At 41.4% G+C, this 20,157-nt stretch overlaps 2 protein-coding genes and 1 pseudogene across 2 annotated transcripts; 1 reads left to right on the forward strand and 2 right to left on the reverse strand.

Annotated features, from left to right (window-relative positions):
* Positions 1–587: 587 nt before the first annotated feature.
* On the reverse strand, positions 588–8,858 carry LOC123473763. Its single transcript, XM_045175080.1, is given in 7 exon segments — positions 588–1,168; positions 1,227–1,409; positions 1,476–1,704; positions 1,764–1,855; positions 1,942–2,059; positions 7,987–8,539; positions 8,601–8,858. Coding segments are annotated over 7 exon segments (1,842 nt in total). The 5' UTR covers positions 8,831–8,858; the 3' UTR covers positions 588–731.
* A 1,347-nt stretch (positions 8,859–10,205) lies between these two features.
* LOC123473933 lies at positions 10,206–11,241 on the reverse strand. Its single transcript, XM_045175574.1, has 4 exons — positions 11,098–11,241; positions 10,677–11,030; positions 10,504–10,614; positions 10,206–10,435 (listed from the first exon to the last, which is right to left on the reverse strand). The coding sequence occupies exons 2-4, from the start codon at positions 10,990–10,992 to the stop codon at positions 10,206–10,208; spliced, it is 657 nt and encodes a 218-aa protein (XP_045031509.1). The 5' UTR covers positions 10,993–11,030; positions 11,098–11,241.
* Positions 11,242–14,748: 3,507 nt separating this feature from the next.
* On the forward strand, positions 14,749–17,381 carry LOC123473734 (annotated as a pseudogene).
* Positions 17,382–20,157: the final 2,776 nt, after the last annotated feature.

A 20,157-nucleotide genomic window follows, 5' to 3' on the forward strand; every position in this document is an offset into this window, starting at 1 on the left:
ATTCCCTTTCATAATTTTCTAAAAAATGTTCTGTTTTAATGGTATGGGTGTCATTTAAAATTTCAGACACAGCCTTATCTTAAGTCGCAGAGCATATGTTGAGGGTTACACATTTTGAGAATTTTTTTTCTTTTTAACTTAGCATTTCTTTAAAAACTTCTCAAATCCAAGAATCTTTCATTTAAAAAATACTTCAGACAAAGCAACGTCTTAAGATTTTATCTATTTTTACGAAAACGCTATTACCATGTAATTTTGGGGATTATGCAAATTTTTACTGACTAAGAATTTTTTTAATTAACTAAGCCAATCTTCATAAGGAATCACAATCGGAAGCATCTAAATTAACTCTAAATAGTACCGAAGTAGAAAAAATTATGTAACTAAACAAGGAAAATCTTATTTTTTTTGTAATTTAAGTTTTATTTAATCAAGAAAAACACAAATTATTTCTTTTTTAGTCAAAAGATATTTATTGTTTAATATTAAAAGCCAAAAAAGAAATTTAAAAATTTCAGACAAAGCCTTTTCAGAAGAATTACCTTGGTGTTTCGATTCGTTTGTTCGGTTGACGTCTCTCAAGCACCACAATTAGTTATTATTTTAATTTTGCAACGGGACGGATCAGAGAAAAGGTTCTCTTACTTTTATTAAATACAATATTGCTTTAAAAGAGTCAAACATTTATTTTTCATAACTTTTAGTAAGAATTATGCAATTTGTATTCTAAATTATATTGCAGATTCATCATCTTCCGAATAGCTAGATGAGCTTTCTGTTTCTTCATCAGAATATTCGGATTCTGAGAGAGAATCGTAATTGTCTTCATCAGATGTGTCAAACTCAAATTCTGGTTCAGAATGATTTGTTTGTGTTTCACATACGAAATCTGAAAAATCCTGGTTGCACTTTAAATTAAATGTTGTTAGAGCCATTTGAATTTTTAAATTAAGATGATGAACTTCAGAAACTTTCATGACGGATTTCCCTTTCGCAAATTTCTCGTCTTCTCCGGTATGTTTTTGACTTGGTTGTTGTAGTGATGACCGTTTATCAATGAGGAATCGCATGTAGTTTATCATTTCATTCTTACTCAATGTAATTTCCTCCCTTGCTCTTTTCAATAGCATCCAACAATCAACAATATTATATTTGTCGGCAAGGGAAACTGCAAAAATGACGAAATGAAGTTTTTACTTAAAAAAGTACAATTTTTTTATTTTTACGTGTGGGAAAGTGCGTGTCATCCCGATCCAGAACTGTTTCCCAAGGAAAGACACCTTCATTGAAATCCTCGTAAGAAATTGGAAGCGTTGTATCCTTAGAATTAATTAATTCAATCGTTTCCAAAGCCTTTCGTTTAGTTTCCGTCAAAACCCGCCTTAATTTAGTGCGACTCCTCGAATTTTCTTTTTTAGTACAAGTTTGATACTCTGAGTAAGTAATGCGGTCTCAATTTATTTTTTGTAATATACCTGCTTCTTTAGAGATAGAAATGGAAGTAGTCTTTAAATGAGCATGTAAGCCCTCCAGCATTCTTCTCAGTGTATCAACTGTAGTCTTTTTGGTTTTTCTTTGGTCAAGAGTTGCCTTAGCTTTTGTCTCCAGCTCCTTGTGAATCAGTGGAAGATCATTATATACGAGGTTATGGGTTTCCAACAATTTCTCGAGTTTTGGAGTGCCTTGTTTGATTTCCTTTCTTGCCTAAGAAAATTTTCGTTATTTTCAAATAATTATTCAACCTGTATTGCAAAGTTGTTTACTTTTTCTAGCTTTTTGCGTAGAAGGAAATGCATATTTTCAATTTTACCCCAGTTCCAATAAAGAATAGCTAATGTTAAAAAATCGTTTCTGTCTAAATGAAGTAAGAGTAAAATCGTTGAATTAATAGTTAACAATGCAACAATGTTTGCTAATAAATACAGTAAGAAGCTCTATTACTATGTTTGGCCATATGCTTTAGCACATAAGCATATAGATACAATTTGGAGAAAACTTGCTCGTGCTCTTCTCCTCCAGTTAAGCCCATTCCAGTTGTCCAGCGGGGATTCCATAAAATCTGTTTTGTACATATATATTTCAAGCTTGAGAGAAGACTTTGCTTCATAATTTATTGATATTGTAACGCACCTGACGTGCTTGCAGGCGCGTTGCAGAGAAAAGATAAGAGAGTTTACTTGGGGGGAATTTAAGCACACTGTATTTCTGTGAAAAAAGGGGGGAGAACAAAGAGAGAGAGAGAGAGACTGGGAACTTAAAGTTTATACTGGATTACGGGGGAGGTAAACGAGAGATGCTCGTTTTACGACCGTTACGGTAGTACTGAAAAACAACTGAACTAAAAAAGGGGGCAAGGGCTTCTTAACGTTAACATAAATTTAAAGGGCCCTTGCCACCTACAATCCTGCCCGTGAGGGCAGCACCGTAGGTGACAGCGGGCCCACCTGTCCACAGGTACAAACAAAAGGGAACAAAACAAAAAAAGAACAAAACAGTTTTTAGGAAGACAAAATTACCACCCCCAAAAAAGGCACGTCGACGTTCAATTTTCTTTCGGCAGGAGCCTCTTGTAGGAGCTCCGAGGGCCACAGAGGATCTGGTGATGGTCTCCCACCTTGCAGAGATTGCAGCACCGAGGATGCGGGCAATCGACCAGGGTGGTGTGGCCAGCAACAGAGGTGGGCAAAAAACACCCGAAGCAACGATGCTGCGTGAAAAGAAGCTCCAGGCGATCTTGATTGGTGAGAGTCATAAACTCCTCACATTCCGCAATCTTCAACGTGCAGCGGTAAGATCCCGGCTTCTCCAAATGCTCGGGCAAGAAACAGCGGATGGTCGGGGTGTGACGGGGCACAACGTACTTCGGGGCGTCGGGAATTGGAACCGTTACGTTGACGTTTTCGGTTACCTCCTTTTCCCGAATGTTGCGCAGCAGGTCTCCAACAAACCCACTCAACATTTTCTCCCTCTCAGCTCGGTAGTGGACCTGGACGTTGACGAGATCTTCAGCTCCCTGAGCGATTTCTTCGTTCAGGCGAAGGACCACGCGCTGATGGGCGTAAATGACGTCCACGGCTTCCTTTCGGGCTTGAACCAAATGAAGTTGATTTTCATTTAGATTCCGCACGCACTCCTCTTCCTTTTCACGGGACTCCTTCAACTTGTTTTTGATGGATGCGGCGGATTCGGCTGGATTTTGGGCCATAGTGAACGTTGACGGCGAGAGATGATTAGCACACACAATGATGAAGTAGCACACACCAAGTCAAGGGGTAAACTGTCGCCTGCTGTTCGTAAGGGACTAAACAGTTTCCCTAAGCGGTCAAGGGTTAAACAGTAGGCGACCTAATTTTGCCTTTGCCCTTTGAACTAAGTATAGGTGGCGTTGCCGTCGGAATTTTACAATGCGGTTTTGGAGTTCCCACTTTTTACAGTGTTACATATAACTATATAAACCAGTTTTACATTTTACATTTTGACATTAGACATTTCACAATTTTACAATTTTACCATTTTACAATTTATACCCATTTTTTTTACTTTTATACAAGAATTTACTATTTACATTACATTTTGACCTAACGATCTCGATTTTTACTCAGTTGACCCAATTTTTTCACTTTCTACGTAAACGTCCTGCTCTTTGGCCGTAGCCATAACACAGAGCTTAGTCACTGGACGAATACAAGGGTTTTTGTGGTTGCTGATTTGCACTTTTACCACTCGTACAACGTTATCAGAGTCACTGGGGAGAACCTCTATCACTTTTCCCAACGGCCATTGTCCACGTAGAGTATTCGGCTCAATGACGAGTACTAGGTCTCCGACGGTAACGTTTGGCCGATTTTCCGACCATTTTCTCCGTTCCGTCAGGTGTGGAACGTATTCACGAAGCCATCTGTTCCAAAAATGTTGTATGATGGCCTGGCTTTGGAGAAATTGTTTTGCTGTGACGTCCATGTTCTCAGCATCTCCCAACTTTAGCGGCACGTAGGGACGGGCTCCTCCATGAAGAAAGTGATTCGGCGTTAACGGATCGGGATCTTCTGGATCCATGCTGAGGTGGGTTAGTGGCCGAGCGTTCAAAAGGGCTGCTACTTCTGCGATCACCGTTCTTAGGACCCGATCGGTGACTAAACGATTCCCAACGCTGACCTTCATGGCTCGCTTGCACGATTGCACGAGCCTTTCCCAAACTCCACCGAAATGGGGTCCGTGAGGAGGAGAGAAATGCCACTCTATTTGTTGGCATGCCATCTTCGACTGCAACTCCTGGTGTTGTTTGACTAACTCCGTTAGAGCTTGTCGGAGTTCTTGTTCCCCAGCTACGAGATTTGTTCCGTTGTCACTGTAAACAACGTTCGGCTTTCCACGTAAACTCACGAACCGAGTGAAACATAGCATGAATTCTTCGAGACTGAGGCCGTCGGAGACTTCTAGGTGAACGGCTCTAGTTGTTAGGCACGTAAACAGGCATACCCAACGTTTCTCGTGTCTACATCCTCTTCCACCGACTCGTACCGTTAGAGGGCCGAAGTAATCGATTCCCGTATATGCGAAAGGTGGAAGATAGGGAGTAAGCCTGTGAACTGGTAACGATGCCATGAGTGGCGGAATGGGTTTCGATGATCTCCGCTTGCAAGGCCAGCAGGTGTTGACAACCGATTTGATGACGTTACGTCCAGAGATTATCCAGTAACGTGAACGTAAATCCGCCAACAATCTTTCAGATTTAATGTGGAGATTCCGTGTGTGATGATCCCATACAATCCGCTGCGTCAGGAGTTGATCGGCTGGAAGCAGGATGGGATGCTTTGTGGAATAATCAACTGGAGCCTGAAGTATACGTCCGCCTACACGTAGCTGACCTGTTTCATCCAGAAAAGGCCTAAACGTGCGTAGTTTCGATTTCAGAGGCAACTCCAAGCTCTTTTTCAAGGCGTAGATTTCTTCCGTAAATGCCAGTCCTTGGGTGCGTTTAACACAAAGCGTGAGGGCCGTCATCATTTCTTCGGCCGTCAACTCCCCCACGGTGGGCTTGTAAATTCCCATCTTAGCTCTGGCGTTGGTCGCGAACCTTCTGCACCAAGCGATAACTCTTTGGATCTTGAGTAAGCTGGAATACCTTTTTACACAGTCATCAATCGGGTGATTTTCGTCTTCCGTTTTGACTGCGAAGATTCGAATTACGTTAACGTCCCTTTCTTCCGGCTCTGTGATCTCTTCCCAAATATCCCACTCCGACGGATCGAGTTTCAGGAACGATGGACCCTCGTGAAATTTCACCAACTCGTCGACGTTCTTCGGGTCAATGCCACGACTACACAGGTCCGCTGGATTGTTAATTCCGGAAACGTGACGCCATTGTCTTCGATTCGTGTTCCGGAGGATTCTGCCAATCCGATTGTTCACGAAGGTTTCAAATCGGCAAGTGCGAGAATGGATCCAACGTAAAACGGTTTGAGAGTCGGTGTGGAAGGTAACTTCACGTAAATCGATTTCGAGCTCCCGACAGATTACTAGGGCGATATTTAAGCCTTCTACAGCAGCCTGCAACTCTAATCTTGGGATCGTGAGTCCTTTTACTGGTGTTACGTGTGTTTTAGCCATGACAAAGGATACGTTGATCGACTGGTCTTCGAAGATGAAACGGAAGTACGCCACAGCTCCAAATCCTTTTGTGCTTGCATCCGTAAATACATGCAGGTGCTGCTGCGTCCAACGACCACGTTGATGCCGGAAACATCTTGGTACTGTTAACAACTCCAGGTTATCCAGATGCTCGTACCAGTAGTGAAAGCGTTGGCCTAATTCTTCGGGGATAGGGTCATCCCAGCCGATCCTTTTCTCGTACGTCCATATATCTTGCAGAAGTGACTTCATTAAGAAAACAACAGGAGCGACGAGTCCCAACGGGTCGTAGACACTGGAGATTATACTGAGGAAATTCCTTTTGGTGAGAACGTCATGGCTAGGCTGCTTCCGTATCTTGAACGTCAGCATATCCGTTTCTCCGTTCCACATCACTCCAAGTGTTCGCTCGATGGGCAACTTCTCCAAATCAAGGTCCAGTGTTGGTGAAGCCAAACCGAACTCACGTAGAGCCGATATAACCTTCCTTGATGAGGACGTCCACTTCGTTAGATTGAAACCGCCTAGTTGTAAGAGTTTCTTCATCTGGCGGGCCCGTTTTACTGCCCCGTCTTCGGAATCAAAGGAATCGAGGTAGTTGTCAACGTAAAAGTTTCTTCGAACGCTCTCTGCTGCCTCCGGATACTGGTCGCGATGATCGTCTGCAGTCCGATTTAGGGCGAAAATACAGGTCGTTGGGGAAGATACCGATCCAAAGACGTGGACTGTCATTTGGTACGTTAACGGTGCTTGATTACTGCCAGGCGTACGATAGACAAACCGGTAGGCCACCTGGTCTTCTACTGGGACCTTCACTTGGTGAAACATCTTCTCGATATCTGCGCCAACTGGTACCAGGTTCCTTCGGAAGCGTAGTAGGACACCGAGTAGGCTAACGAGAAGATTGGGTCCACGTAACAGGTTCTGGTTGATCGACGTTCCTCCATACTCGGCAGCTCCGTCGAATACAACTCGAACTTTGGTCGTAGAGCTGGATGGGCTTACGACGCCGTGGTGCGGTAAATACCACGTTCTACTTGACCCCTTCCGCAACTCTTCGGTCGTGAGGAGTCTGGCGTGATCCAGGCCGATGTACTCCTTAACAACTGCATCATACTTCTCGGCGAAGTCTACATCTCGCTGAAATCGCCTCTCCAGAGAATAAAGTCTCTTCAATGCAGTTGCCCGATTGTCCGGAAGGTTTACGTTGTCGGTTTTCCACATAAGGCCGACTTGATACCGGTTACCAACATTCTTTACTGTTGACTCGAGGATACGTTGCCCACGTAGATCGTCTTCGGAGAGAACAGGCTGCTCCATGTCTACGTCTTTCGCCTCCATCTGCCAAAATTTCTTGACTAACTCGTTGAGGTCTTCGGGACGTTCCTCTGCTACTATGTGGGCGATGAACGGACGCCCATCTTGTGGCGGGCCCGTTTGACCACCCAGGCACCAACCAAACGGTGTTTTGAAGGCGATAGGCCCAATTGTTCCAGCCGGCGGCTTGACGGAATCTACGTGATCGTGGGCTTCTGCTACGTCAATTCCAATTAATACTCCAACGTCTTCTGGTTGTATGTTCGGTACATCAAGACCGCGTAGGTGTGTCCAGGACTCCATTTGACGAGGGTTGATTGGAGGGTTCGGCGTCACCTTCAAATTGTCGACGGCGTAGGCGTGTTTAACTTCAAATCGGCTTGTTCCATCGACGGATGAGAGGGAGAAATCCACAACCGCAGCTTGGACGTTTGATGTGGCTCCATCATAAGAGACAACGTTGATACGTTTATGCTGACCAACGAGTCCCAACCTTTTTACTAAATCTCTCCTGATCAGTGTGGTGTCACTTCCGGTATCCAGGAATCCGAAAGTGTCGACCCATCTTGTGCCGACGCTAATACGAACGGGTACAATCTTGAAACGTACACGTCGCTTTACCGGTTCCTTCTGGGTTAGTGTCCCGAGGAATGCAGTCGATGTAGACGCTGATGGAGACATTTGATCCGATAGTTTACTCCGTGGGATGAACTCGGACCCATGAAGCAAGGGATGGTGTCTTGATCCAGTGCATCGACCCATGGTACATTTGATGTCCCTGGGACACTCCTTGCGTTCATGTTTGCCGGTTAGGCATAGTAGACACCTCCCGGACTTAAATACGACTTCAGCCCTTTTCGTGGGCGTGAAAGACATAAACAGGTTACAGCTGGCCAAGTTGTGAGCCCTGCCGTTACAAGCTAGGCACCTCCATTGGTCAGTCTTTTCGGCCGCTTTCTCCTCCGTTTTCGGTTGTTTTCCCTTGGGAGCAGCCTCCGGAGGTGACGACGCCGTTGATTTAGAGCCTTCTTCTAATACCTTGCATGGCAATTGATGTGCATTCTTATGCATGATAGGCAAGATTCCTGTCATTTCACTTGTTAGATTACGGTATTCAGGAAAATGACGAGCCACTTTTGTTTTCATCCATTTCCAGTATTGGCATACCACGTCGTAGCAGAAGAATTTGGCGTTACTTTTCATGGCTTCGTTGTGCATAAATGCAGTATGGGTCCACGATTCACCTTTAAACATGTTGATTGCGTATGGTACAACGCAGTGCTTGCAAGAGCTAACGACGAGCCCAGTCTCGTCATACTTCTTTTGTTCATTGGAGTCTTCTCTTGCGGCCTTAAAAGCCGATCCCCCACACATCTGTTTCTTTTTTGTCTACAAAATAAGATATGGGAATTAAAAATACTTTAAATTATGATTAATCATATCGTAGTCCAGCATGTCAAATCTAGTAGTTTCAAATGAAATGTAATTGCGTACAGTAGAAACTTTGTTGTAAATCCTTTGACGGAAATTTTCAACTTCTGTATCGGATTTGATAACAAAGTTTCCAAACCTCGCCTGTGGCTGTTCCATTCTATTGAAATAATAAAACTTAAGACCAGTCTTTGTCGTGTTTTCTTGTACACGCATCTTACGTTCTTTCGTTTTCTGGATTGTGCACTTTTCCAGCCGAGCTTAAGCGCCTCAATTTTACGATAGCGTCAGAAGATCTGACTAAAGGTTCTTTCCCACAACTTGGGCAATGAGTTTTGTCTCTTTTCAGCACTTCTTGGTCAATATAGTGGCGACAGGTTTCCCACTCTCTTTCCGCAGTAGTAAATAACGGTACGTTAATCGGTCCATTCTTCCAAATCAACCAAATCATAATTATAACAATTGAATAAATTGTACTGCTTTGTGTCACGTACCCGTCCATATTCTTTAGTTTATGGAGGGGTTTCCGGAAGGGGAATAAACATGTATGGGGTAGGTGCATTTTAAAATATTGCTAAAATTACATAAATAAAATAGATGGGAAAGAGTCTACTAATCTACTGGGTAGGGAATTTCTACGGGAAGAGGGGGGATATCCTCAGCTTCGGGGTTTGGTGCACCATGATGGAAATGGGCACACACCATATCCATTGATCCCTGGATCGCTGCCAATCGGGCCCTGAATCGGAAGGCACCCCAGGATCTTCCGTTGATTCCAAGAATCGAACGGATTTCGTCGTTCCTGGGGTACCATGATCCAAGAGACCCGACAACCAGGGGGAGAATCCTCCCATGCGAAGAATATTTATCATATTTCCGCTGGTAGGCATTCTCCATACTCCCTGGTTGGTCAAAGCAGACCACGACGTCGACCATCACCCGGGAACCGGATAGTTGAAATTCAACATCCGGTTTTAACCTCTGCCCGGGGATGGCATTGTTGATCGTGACGTCGTGTCCTTGCTTGACTAGCAGCGACTCCAAGAGATCCTGGATGGTGTTGTGCCTCTTGGTGGCGAGCTGGAGACCTTCTTCACAGTGGTTAAGCACATGAAACCCGGTCTCGTTTTCCTTTCCACATCGGCGGCAACTCGTATCTTGCTCCTGTGAGCAAAACCACGAGTGCCCCCGAAGAGGAAGGATGTCGAGCCGGGCCCTGTGAAGATATCTCCAGTCTCGGAAGGAGAGGGGCGTACGGCAGGATACCAGGCGAGCCATGTCTTTCGACTTGTCTTCCAGGGAGAGGCCAGTGGCAACTACTCCCTGGTGGCTCTTGTCAGAAATTAGGTCCCTGGTATAGCGCTGCCGAGCTACTTTCCGAAGTCCGCGGACTGCCTTGACTGGGCTTACGGAGACGTCATCGGTGACAATTCTTATATTTTCGTCGCCGGATACATCAATCCGCACTCCCAGTCGTTTTGCAGCTTGGCGGGCAAGAGTCCAAAGATTGGACCCTGCCTCCGCGTACCTCAGTCTGTAGAGCCCCCCATCCACGGATCCCGAAAGATATTCCCCAACTGGCAACACTCCTGGATGCTCGTTTCTGAACCCGGTCTGAACCCGGTCGGGAGGAAACCCTTTTGCTCGGGAGATAACCAGCCAAGATCTGAGGCGACCTCTGTGAGTCTCTGACTGATTACTCCCGAGAACAGTTTGTAGATGGTCGGAAGAAGGGAAATTGGCCTAAAGTTGGAATAATCGCTAGTGTCCCCTTTCTTAAAGATGGGGACTGTACGCGATATTTTCCAACAGTTAGGAAAATACAGTTAGGAAGATACGTCTTCAAGAGTGCGAGCGTACATGTTCTTTGAAGAACCTGGACACTTGTGGGAAATGTGATACCCTAATAGAAGTGCCTCATCTGAAAAAAGATATGTAACTTTCTCTGATAAACTTGCAGGGAAAAAACCAGAAAATATATAGTCGTCGATAGTGGCTTTCCTAACAGTATGGCAACTATCACAAACAAAATTAGTTCCCTTTAACAGAAACCGACCTGTCCAATTATTTTTTAAATTATTAGATAGTCTTTAGAATACGGTCTACATTGAATGTTATTTTTACCTTGCTCAGTGACAACCACGATTGATTCTGTGAGATTGGGTGTAAGCGACATCGATCCAAGGCAGTTTACATCACAGCATTTAAGAGGCACAAAGCATGGTAAACAAACATCTGTAAAAGAGCATAATAGTTGAGAAACACGTGTGTCTGAATTTTTATTTTTAGACAGATACCTTTTGTTATAATGTTTCCTTCTTCATCGATAAAATGATGGGGCTGTAATGTTTCCAGGGTTTCGCAAGAACACAATAGTCTTCGATGAAATGGCATGCTGGAGTGTGTGTTTGCATCACATTGATGGCAAAGGTGTCTTTTGCAGGTCATACATCTCACAGCGTAGAAGTTCAAATCACCATGACACTGGTCACATTTTGAATGAAATAGTGGCTGTCTTGATACATATTCTGTAAAAATTCTTCTTCTAGCATGCTGTCCCCATGCACCAAATGTTTGTCGTTCTTGCCATGTTCGATGTTGTCTTACCTGCATGCTTTCTAAGTCGTTTTTCACTTCTCTTCTTAGCTTATCTGCAAAGATACAATTTCACTTTATTTATAAAACCAAAATAAAATTGTACTGGATTTTCATAGTAACCAAGATCTTCAAGGCTGATAGCTGATGGGAATTCATCAGTCGCTATGTCATGTGCTGAATGATGGGTAGTGAATGATGAAACAGTTTGTGGCTGTTGTACGGATTGCGAAGAATGTTGAAGGGAATCACCACTAAGAGTTGAATTTTTTTTTTCTTCCTAGTTTTTCCAAGATAAGTAAAAGTTTTTCCAGCAGTGGAACTAGACTTTACTTTTACATTGTTCTTCGACTTGGAAAAATGCTCGGATAAATGATGCTTTCTTTTCCTCTTGGGATAAACATTTTTCTTCTTTTTCTCTTCTGTTGATGAGGTTTCGAAATCACTTTCCACATAATTTTCCGACTCACTCAATGAACTTACTTCTGCCATGACAAATTACGTAAAAATGTATGGTGCATTGGTGCGCCGTTTGTAGCAGCGAAATACAGATACTTTTTTCGTCAATCCAACCTTAGTCTGCTATCGTCGTCTGCTTAACACCGTTGCTATGCTTTCTTTTTTGCTGTGATCTTTTTTTAATTTAATGAAAAATGCTACCTTTTAATTGCAAAATAAATCAACCGAAATAATTAGAATTATTCTTTAATATTATTTTGCATTTCCCCCCTTTTTTACATAAAACCCATGAAAGTTATTCAAACGGATAGCCACCTAGCGGTCCAAAACATAGCCACATTCACTCTCCCCCTAGATGGCTAGGGATAAGCGCTGAGCGGCTGAGCCCTATCATCTCAAACGAAGCGAGGACGTTCTCGCCCGGTTCCTACAAATCCCGGCAAATGTAGAGCAACATATTACGAACGGGAAGCTGAATGTGGCAACGACCACAGCATTCACCACAACCAGACGTGGCCCACGTCATTACGATTGCGAAGACGATCAAAACGTAGGGTCTGAATGCAACGGCAAATTCTACACCAGCTCACCGACGGAAATCGCCTGCCAAAACGCCGTATGCGTAGACAAATAACATCACTGAGACACAAAAAAACCATTGCGGCGACTGGTTGGACGAATAGCGCGCGCCGTCCGCTATTTGATCGCTTAGTGCAGCCCGTCCGCTGTAACAGTTGGGTATCTACGCGAAAATAATGAGGTTAAATATTTCGCACTAAAAGCTCTACTAAGAGCGCAGGGCACTTTTTATTAAATTGCGCAAAAAGGATCAATTTAGCGCAATTCATTCCATCATATAATTTACGAAAAGAACAAGCGCTAAAATCAATATTTAACGCTACATATCACGCATTGCACTAAATTTAATTAAACGGACGTGCAAAGTAAACCAACAATTGCGGCGACTAGTTGGGCGAGTAGGGCGTGCCCTTTCGTTATTTCGGCACTTATCGCGGCGCCTTGCGTTATTTTTGCGTTGTCGATCGCCCGTTGTTTTTAGCGGCTCGCACGAAAAATAATTATATTAAATGTTTCACGCTAGATCTAGCGCTATCTAAGCGCGCATGGCGCTAGTGATGTAGTTTTGATAAACTTGCGCGCGAAGCGCTATATTTAGCGCAATTCACTTCATCGCATTATTTATAAAACGTGCCAGCGCTTCGGTTATTTAACGAGTTGCGACAAAAAAACAATTGCGGCCACTTGACTAGTTGCGCGCGTCCGTCTATTATATTAGCGCTAGTCGCTATCGAGTCCGTTCTCTATCTTAGCGCTAATCGTCGCTTGGCCAGTGTTTAGGCGGCTCGTTTGGCGAAAAATGTCAAATGGTTTGCGTTGGATATAGCGATATCGTTGCGCGTATGACGTTAGTGATCTATAGATCACTCGACTACGATGCGTTGATTTTAGGCCAATTTTTTCTATCATATGACTTACGAAACGCGCAAGCGCTAAAATAAATGTTTAGCGCTGAATAATGCGCATCACATAAAATTTGATTGAAGGAAAATTCTCGGCTGAAATAAATTGCGTTTATATTTTGCCGTTTAATTCCGGGCTGGCCGGACTGCCCCTTGTCGACGACACCCAGAATATAAACTGATGAATTTGTTGGCGATTGATCTGTCCCATATGAACAGCGGCCCATCTTTGACGGCTTTTCCTATTTACGGACGCATATATGCCTTCGCTGCTCAATAAATAAATTGAAGATGACCCACCTTCAACACCGGAAGCGGTTCGAGCTGGAGTAGCCGCTGTTGGCCAGCGCCAACGAGGTGAAAAATATCAAAAACTCAGGTGACTTAGCATGGTTTGCGGATATTTTTTTTAGCCAGATGTATCTGGGAACTGGGAAGCGCCTTCTTTTCGCTCTCAATAGCAAATGGCTGCGAGCGGTGGCCGCTGAGTTTTTCAAATGTTCCGTCTATGTGGTGCGAGCCAGTAGCCGCTGCCGGTGTTGGAGGTGGGCCATGTTCAATTTATTGGACAGCAAGGGCATACGGCTATAAAGGAACGACGGGTCGCTAACGATCAGCTACTCTGGGTGTCGTCGACAAGGGGCAGTCCGACCAGCCCGGAATTAAACGGTGAAAAACTAGCGCAATAATATTAAGCCAAATATTTGCTAGATATGCGCCCGGTTAATTAAATTTAAAACAATACGCTTTAATAAGGGCTAAATTTTTATTTTAGGGCTTGCGCGTTTCGTAAATTATACCATGAAATAAATTGCGCTCAATTGATACTATCGTGCGCAACTTAATGATTAGCACCCTCCTGCGCTCTTAGTAAAGCTTGTTCTAGTGAAAAATATTTTACCTTATTATTTTTGCGTATATATTATAAAAGGTATTGCGCTAAATTTAGCGCCTCGTAGTTTATCACAGGTAAATCACTAGTGCCATACGCGCTTACACAGCGCTAGATCTAGCGCGTAATATTTGACTTAATTATTTTTCGCGCTACATATTTATTTTTGCTGCTTATTTGTGTTTGTAAATTATGTAATGAAATTCAATGTGCTAAATTTTACGCATTTCGCGCAAGTTAATCTTAAGTTAATTTTTAGCGAAATGCGCGCATAGAGAACGCTAGATCTAACGCTAACAATTTAAAATGTTTGGCCGCGAGCAGCGAGCCGTATAAAACAGTGGAAGGGCGACGATTAGCGCTAATAATATAATATAGTTACGGACTCGCGACAAGCGCTTATATCATGTACAGGCACGCTCTTCTCGTCCATTGGCCGCAATCGTTTTCCCTTTCACAACATTTTATTCGTCGATTTTTTTAAAATTAACGAACCGCTTGCGCGTTTCGTAAATAATACAATGAAATACGAATATTGCGCTAAATATAGCGCATCGCGTGCTACTTTATCGCAAACTAATCGCTAGTGCCACGCGCGCTTAGATAGCGTTAGATGTAGCGCAACAAATTTCAATGGATTTTTTTTTCGCTTATAATGAGCCGCAAAAAATAGCGGACGGACCAGCGATAAGCGCTGAAAAAACGGACTCGCGTTACTCGTGTGACCAGTCGCCTATGGCACGTTTTTAGTGCCATAAGTAGCACCTGAACCCAGCACCTGAACCCTCAACCTCAACCCAGCACCTCAACCCTCAACCTCAACCCGGCACCTATCTATTTTCCGGCGCTATTTTTTCAAGCTACTTTGTCAAGCTATGCTGACATCTAGCGGAGGGAAAATTAAGCGACCCCGAACTTACATTGTGCCCCCTAGTGACAGAAATGTGGAAAGTTGTCTGCTACACTTTTTTTGCTTAAGCAGTCGCGTGGCTTTTTCGTTGGTGTTAAATAATATGCGTTACATTAAAGAAGGTAATCCGGTCTCATTTATTTTTATTGAACCGAATGTTATTTTTGGGGTAGAGCTGGTTATCCAGTCCCATTTTTTTATTGTGCCACATCTTTTGTTTAATTTGACATTTTTTCTGAATACTGATGTGACGTGTTGGGGAGCTGGTTATCCAGTCCAATTTTTGTTATTTTACCACATCTGATATTAAATATTAATTATGATATTTCATTTATCAAATAACAAAGTAAAGAAATTCTGACCAGTTATATATTGATGCATACAACCCATTACATCATAGTTTAAACAAAGCTAATAATAATACTCCTGATTACTCATTGCAGAGCTGAAATACTACCTTTTAGATTACCTATTCAATGTAATGTCTGATGGGCCAATAATCTGTGTCATATGACTTGCACTTCTTGAAAATTTACTCACAGAACAAAGTACATTGATCCTGTCATAGTTCTTGACTGCAACTCGTTGAACAAGCTGTAAGTACACACATACAGTTTTTGTATCATTTCGTAACTTTTACTGACTGTTTATGTTTGATTCATATGCAGATTTTTTTGGCATTCACAGTCAAACATGGAAGATTCACATTCACTCAGCAATTCTGAAATTGTTCACGATGAAACAGATCTAGCTGAAAAGAGGCTAAATGAAGCCATGGCACAAAGGAAAAAAGAATTACAACACATGAAAAATATAATGGGGAGACAAATTAAACAGAAGAACAAAGAAGATCGAATCAGAATTTCTCAGTTCAAAGTAATTTATTTGTCATTAATTTGGTTACGTATGCCTACTTAAAATAATTATGTTATATTATTACAGGAATCCTTTAAAGAAAAAAAGGAAGTACCTAATCGAAATAAACCATGGAAAACTATCGAATGGCAAAACTATTGGAATTCTTTGGGTAACCACGAACAAAACAACCTTGACAGGAGGAAGTCCCACTGCCACAAGAGTATCTACACCAAAATAGATGAAATGGCTGAGAACTTCAATGCTTCAGTTGTATGTTTAATTCGTTATCCCAACGGAACCCAACATACCAAATATGTTTTAGCCAGTGGTGGGGGAATTCAGTTTGCCCAATCAGAAGATGGCATTCTTATAGATCAACTTTGGGTTCGACATTGGAACAAAAAACAAGGTTGCTTTTTTGCTAGTGTATTCAAATTAGAAATTGTTTTTAAATTAAAATTATGTTTTTCAGAGAAAAGACAGAAGTTGTGTGAAGAAAAGGGCATATGGCAAGAGAGAGCCAGCAAGAGAGAGAGAAGAGTAATTTCTTGTTTCCTACAAATTTTTATAGCTGTGTTAACATTTGTATTCTAATTTAGGACTGAAGAAAGTAATCGACCAAGACAATGAATCACTACTTCATGACAATCCAAAGCAGAGAAACTTCATTGAAAAAGGAGCCAGCAAAAGAAATAGAACAGGTTTTCATGTTTTCTAGTTACTTCTATACCTGTGCTAACATTCATAATATAATTTAGCAAAGAAGAAAACTATCGAACATGAAAATGAATCAGTACTCCTCGAGAATCATGAGCAGAAAAACTCCATTGAAAGAGGTAGAAAAAGCATTATGCTAATAAATTTTGCAATTATTAGTGCTTAAAAAATTTTTTAAATTTTAAAGGAAAAAAGAAAAAGTCGAAAGAGAAAAAAGATGAAAGGACAGGAAACAATAAAATGAAATCATCTAAAGAGAGAGCAGGAGAAGAAGAAGAAGAAGAAAAAGAAGAAGAAGAAGATCAAGAAGAAGAAGAAGATCAAGAAGAAGAAAAAGATCAAGAAAAAGAAGAAGATCAAGAAAAAGAAGAAGATCAAGAAAAGAAGAAGAAGAAAAAAAGATCAAGAAGAAGAAGAAGAAGAAGAAGAAGAAGAAGAAAATAACAAAATGGAGAAACAGGTGAAGTGTAGTACAAAATATACTCCTCCGTCGAAAAATGCAAAGCAATATCCTTCACCAAATTGCCACGAAGGTAACAACAAAGATAATGTTATTTCCACTCAGGTTGTGTTTAAATTATTGATTTTTCAATGGTGTGTACAGATGTGGACAGTTTGCTGACATTGCAAAATGAGAGAAATAATTTATCACCTCTTTCCTCCGCTCCTCTTTCACCGTCCAGCACAAGGTCTTCGTCTCCCAATTATCAACACCGCGAAGGTATAATTTATATCAGTCTTCTTTCAACTAAAATTCTGATTATTTTAGTATTTACTTCTCTACGGTACAATCAGAAGGGGAAATATTTGGGCCAAGCAACTCTGGAATTCCTCCGCAAACGACATTGAAGCGGGTGGCAGATGGTACGGCGGGTACTGCGGCTGCTTCTCTTATAAAATATCTCGTTTTTAATAAAGACCCCAAATTGGCAATTGAGCCATGCGTAAAGGTCAGACGTTTATCTGCGCCTTTCCAAACACAGGTAAAAACAAGAGGAACAAGACCAGGAAATGGAAGGTTGCCTGGAAGACCGAAAGGGCGAGGAAAGGTCCCAGCAGGAAAAAAATTATAGAACAGAAGTTCGTCTGATTTGTTCTCCAATACGCTGATTTGTATTTCAATGGAAGTGTAATAATATAAAAGCGTTAATTACCAAGCATCGAAACGTTTTTTTATTTGTTGCGCTATGATAGTCGAAAACCACTTCTTTATTTCCTTAATTTAAATTACAGTTAAAAAATGAACATACCACCTTTTAAATATATAGAGTGGTTCGAGGTAGGGCTGTGGGCCGGGCCATGAAAACCCGGGCCACAGCCCGGGCTGAAGAAAAAAAAATAAACCCAACTCGACCCACCGAGGAATATTTTGTACGGACCGGGCGAGGGGTTGAACCGCCGGGTTCGCGGGCCAACCCGAGCGGTGGCGCCATCTAGTAGTCACATAGAGAAGCTCGTTATTCACTATGCCTGCGGCCTCAAGAAAGACCTAAAAATATTGCCGCCAAATGCTCTACGAGAATTTCGTTGCATGAAAAGTAGGATAAGTGGTAGAAAAGGGCGTTCGTGTTCAGAAGACATAATTGTCGTGTCAATGTTGGAAGAAGAAGATAATTAAGAAAATTAGGGAATTTTTTAAAGTTTGTCAAAAAAGTGTGTTTGACCCGATTTTTTACCCGGGCCGTTACCCGGCCGGTAAAAATTTATTGACCCATTGGCCCGGGCCGAACCCATTTACTCAGTTGGCCCAACCCTCTCCGACCCGCGGAAGAAGAAAACCCCATCTAAAAAAACCATTAAAAAACCGCCAAAAAACGTCCGTACCACAGCCCTAGTTCGAGGTTGCCATCTAGGATAGGTCTTTCACCCAGTTTGGTGCAACCACATCCAAAAAGCATTACATTGTCCATAACAAAAGGGTACGAATGGAAGGACAGTAAAGGAAGGGAAGAATAGAGTGGGGAAGAAAGGGGTTGGTCCCTCTTTTTTTCACTTTCCCTTTGTCTTTCCATTCCTACACTTTTATTATGGACAACGTCAATGTTTTCCATTTGGTCGTTGCACCAAACTGGGAGAAAGACCTATCCAAGATGGCAACCTCGAACCACTCTTTAGAACTGATCGAAAACCATGTGTTTGTTCATAACACATTGCTATTTCTTAAGTAAATAAGACAAGCTCCGTATCAATACATTCTAACTTAACTACCCAGCAATCTTTTTCATGACCGTCAACGTATGCTCACCAACTTAAGACATAGCTTTGTCTTGATCGTTTTTAGTTCATAGTCCTACGTTAATTGCAGTTTCCAATATTTATAACTTAACCTTCACAATATATATATATTACAATACATTTTATTTTTTTGACAAACAATTTAGTTCATAAATTTTAAAATAAATTAAAACAACGTTTTTAATAGAGGAAGGGACTTGAAATAATGTAATGTGAAAGGTAATTGAACAAGTTTTTTTAGTATAAATTGTTGTGACGTATTTAAATGAAAATCCTTCAAATTTTAATTTTCTCAGTAATTTTTATGGTTGTAGAGACTGAATCAAACCTGTGGATACCTGTGGATTCCACAGGTAATCGGCCTGAGGAAAGAAGAGGGAGAAGAATGGGTACCCTTTTTTTAATACTTTCCTTTTCTCACTTTTCTTCCCTTGGGCCGATTCTCTTTGGATTTGGTAACCAAAACAGTAAACAAGAGGGGAAACATAAAAATTTAACAGATTTCCTTTTAAATACGTCACAAAAATTTATACTAAAATAAAGCTTGTTCAATTATATTTCACATTACATTATTCCAAGTTGTATTCTGTTAACTGGAAAGGTTTCGCGAATATTTGTTTGCGACACCCTCTTTTCCCTATGCGAATTACTAAAGAGAAACACGAACTAGAGGGAAACTTGGCGGATTCAAAAGGAGTGCGTTAAACCCCCCGAAACCAAAGGGGTACACGTCAGTCACTTCCTCTATTCAGAAAAACAACATATCTAAGGCTCGCTTCGTTTCTATTAACAAATTATTATCAATTATTCTTTAACCAATAATTATTTAAAAAAAAACAATAAACAATTATCCATTGGAAACTCTAATGATGAAATGATGAAATTAAATTAAATTATTAACAATTATTCATTCAAAAATTAATTGTAATCACAAATTATTTAAAATTATGCATTGTAAAATTTAATTTGAAATTTTCTAAATAATTTTATATTTAATTTTAAATAACTATTGAAAAAAACTTAAGACTTGGCTATGTCTGAAGAAAAAACAAACAGGAGCAGCACTCATGGTAAGGCCGAAAAAACATTCAACTTAACATACAGTACCCGCAAAAAGTGTCCGAACGCGGGCCTTGTTTTGGACTTTTTTACATTGAGTCTTACGGCGGCGGGTACCTAGCGCGGACCGGGAAATCGGGCTCTAATATGTCAGCAAAGCAATTAAATTTTACAGTTTTGCTGACAAAATAACAAGCTATAGGGTACTAATTTTTTAATTTTTTTTCTAATAGGATTTGTTGACCAGCATGCTGGTCAACAAATAAACGAACACTGCCCCTAATTTCTATAGCGTCTTATGGCACCATGCCCTATTTATAGATATTGATTTCGTATGTAAGGAATCATTATGTACATAATACAATTATTCCGTGACATAAAGAACTCTTTCGTTAATATTCTATGTTAATGGCTATAGTGTAATATCAATATTTAATTAAGGAGAATTTTTTTAAACAGGGAAGGTCATATCTTGTTACCCGACAAAACTAGTTTAATTTTTTTCCACCAGGGGCGATGTATTCGCCCAGTAGTTTTTTGACAGCTAACTATCTGTGGTGACAGCAGTCGCT

This window comes from Daphnia magna, linkage group LG6 (assembly GCF_020631705.1).
Source record: "Daphnia magna isolate NIES linkage group LG6, ASM2063170v1.1, whole genome shotgun sequence".
Classification (NCBI taxonomy): domain Eukaryota; kingdom Metazoa; phylum Arthropoda; class Branchiopoda; order Diplostraca; family Daphniidae; genus Daphnia; species Daphnia magna.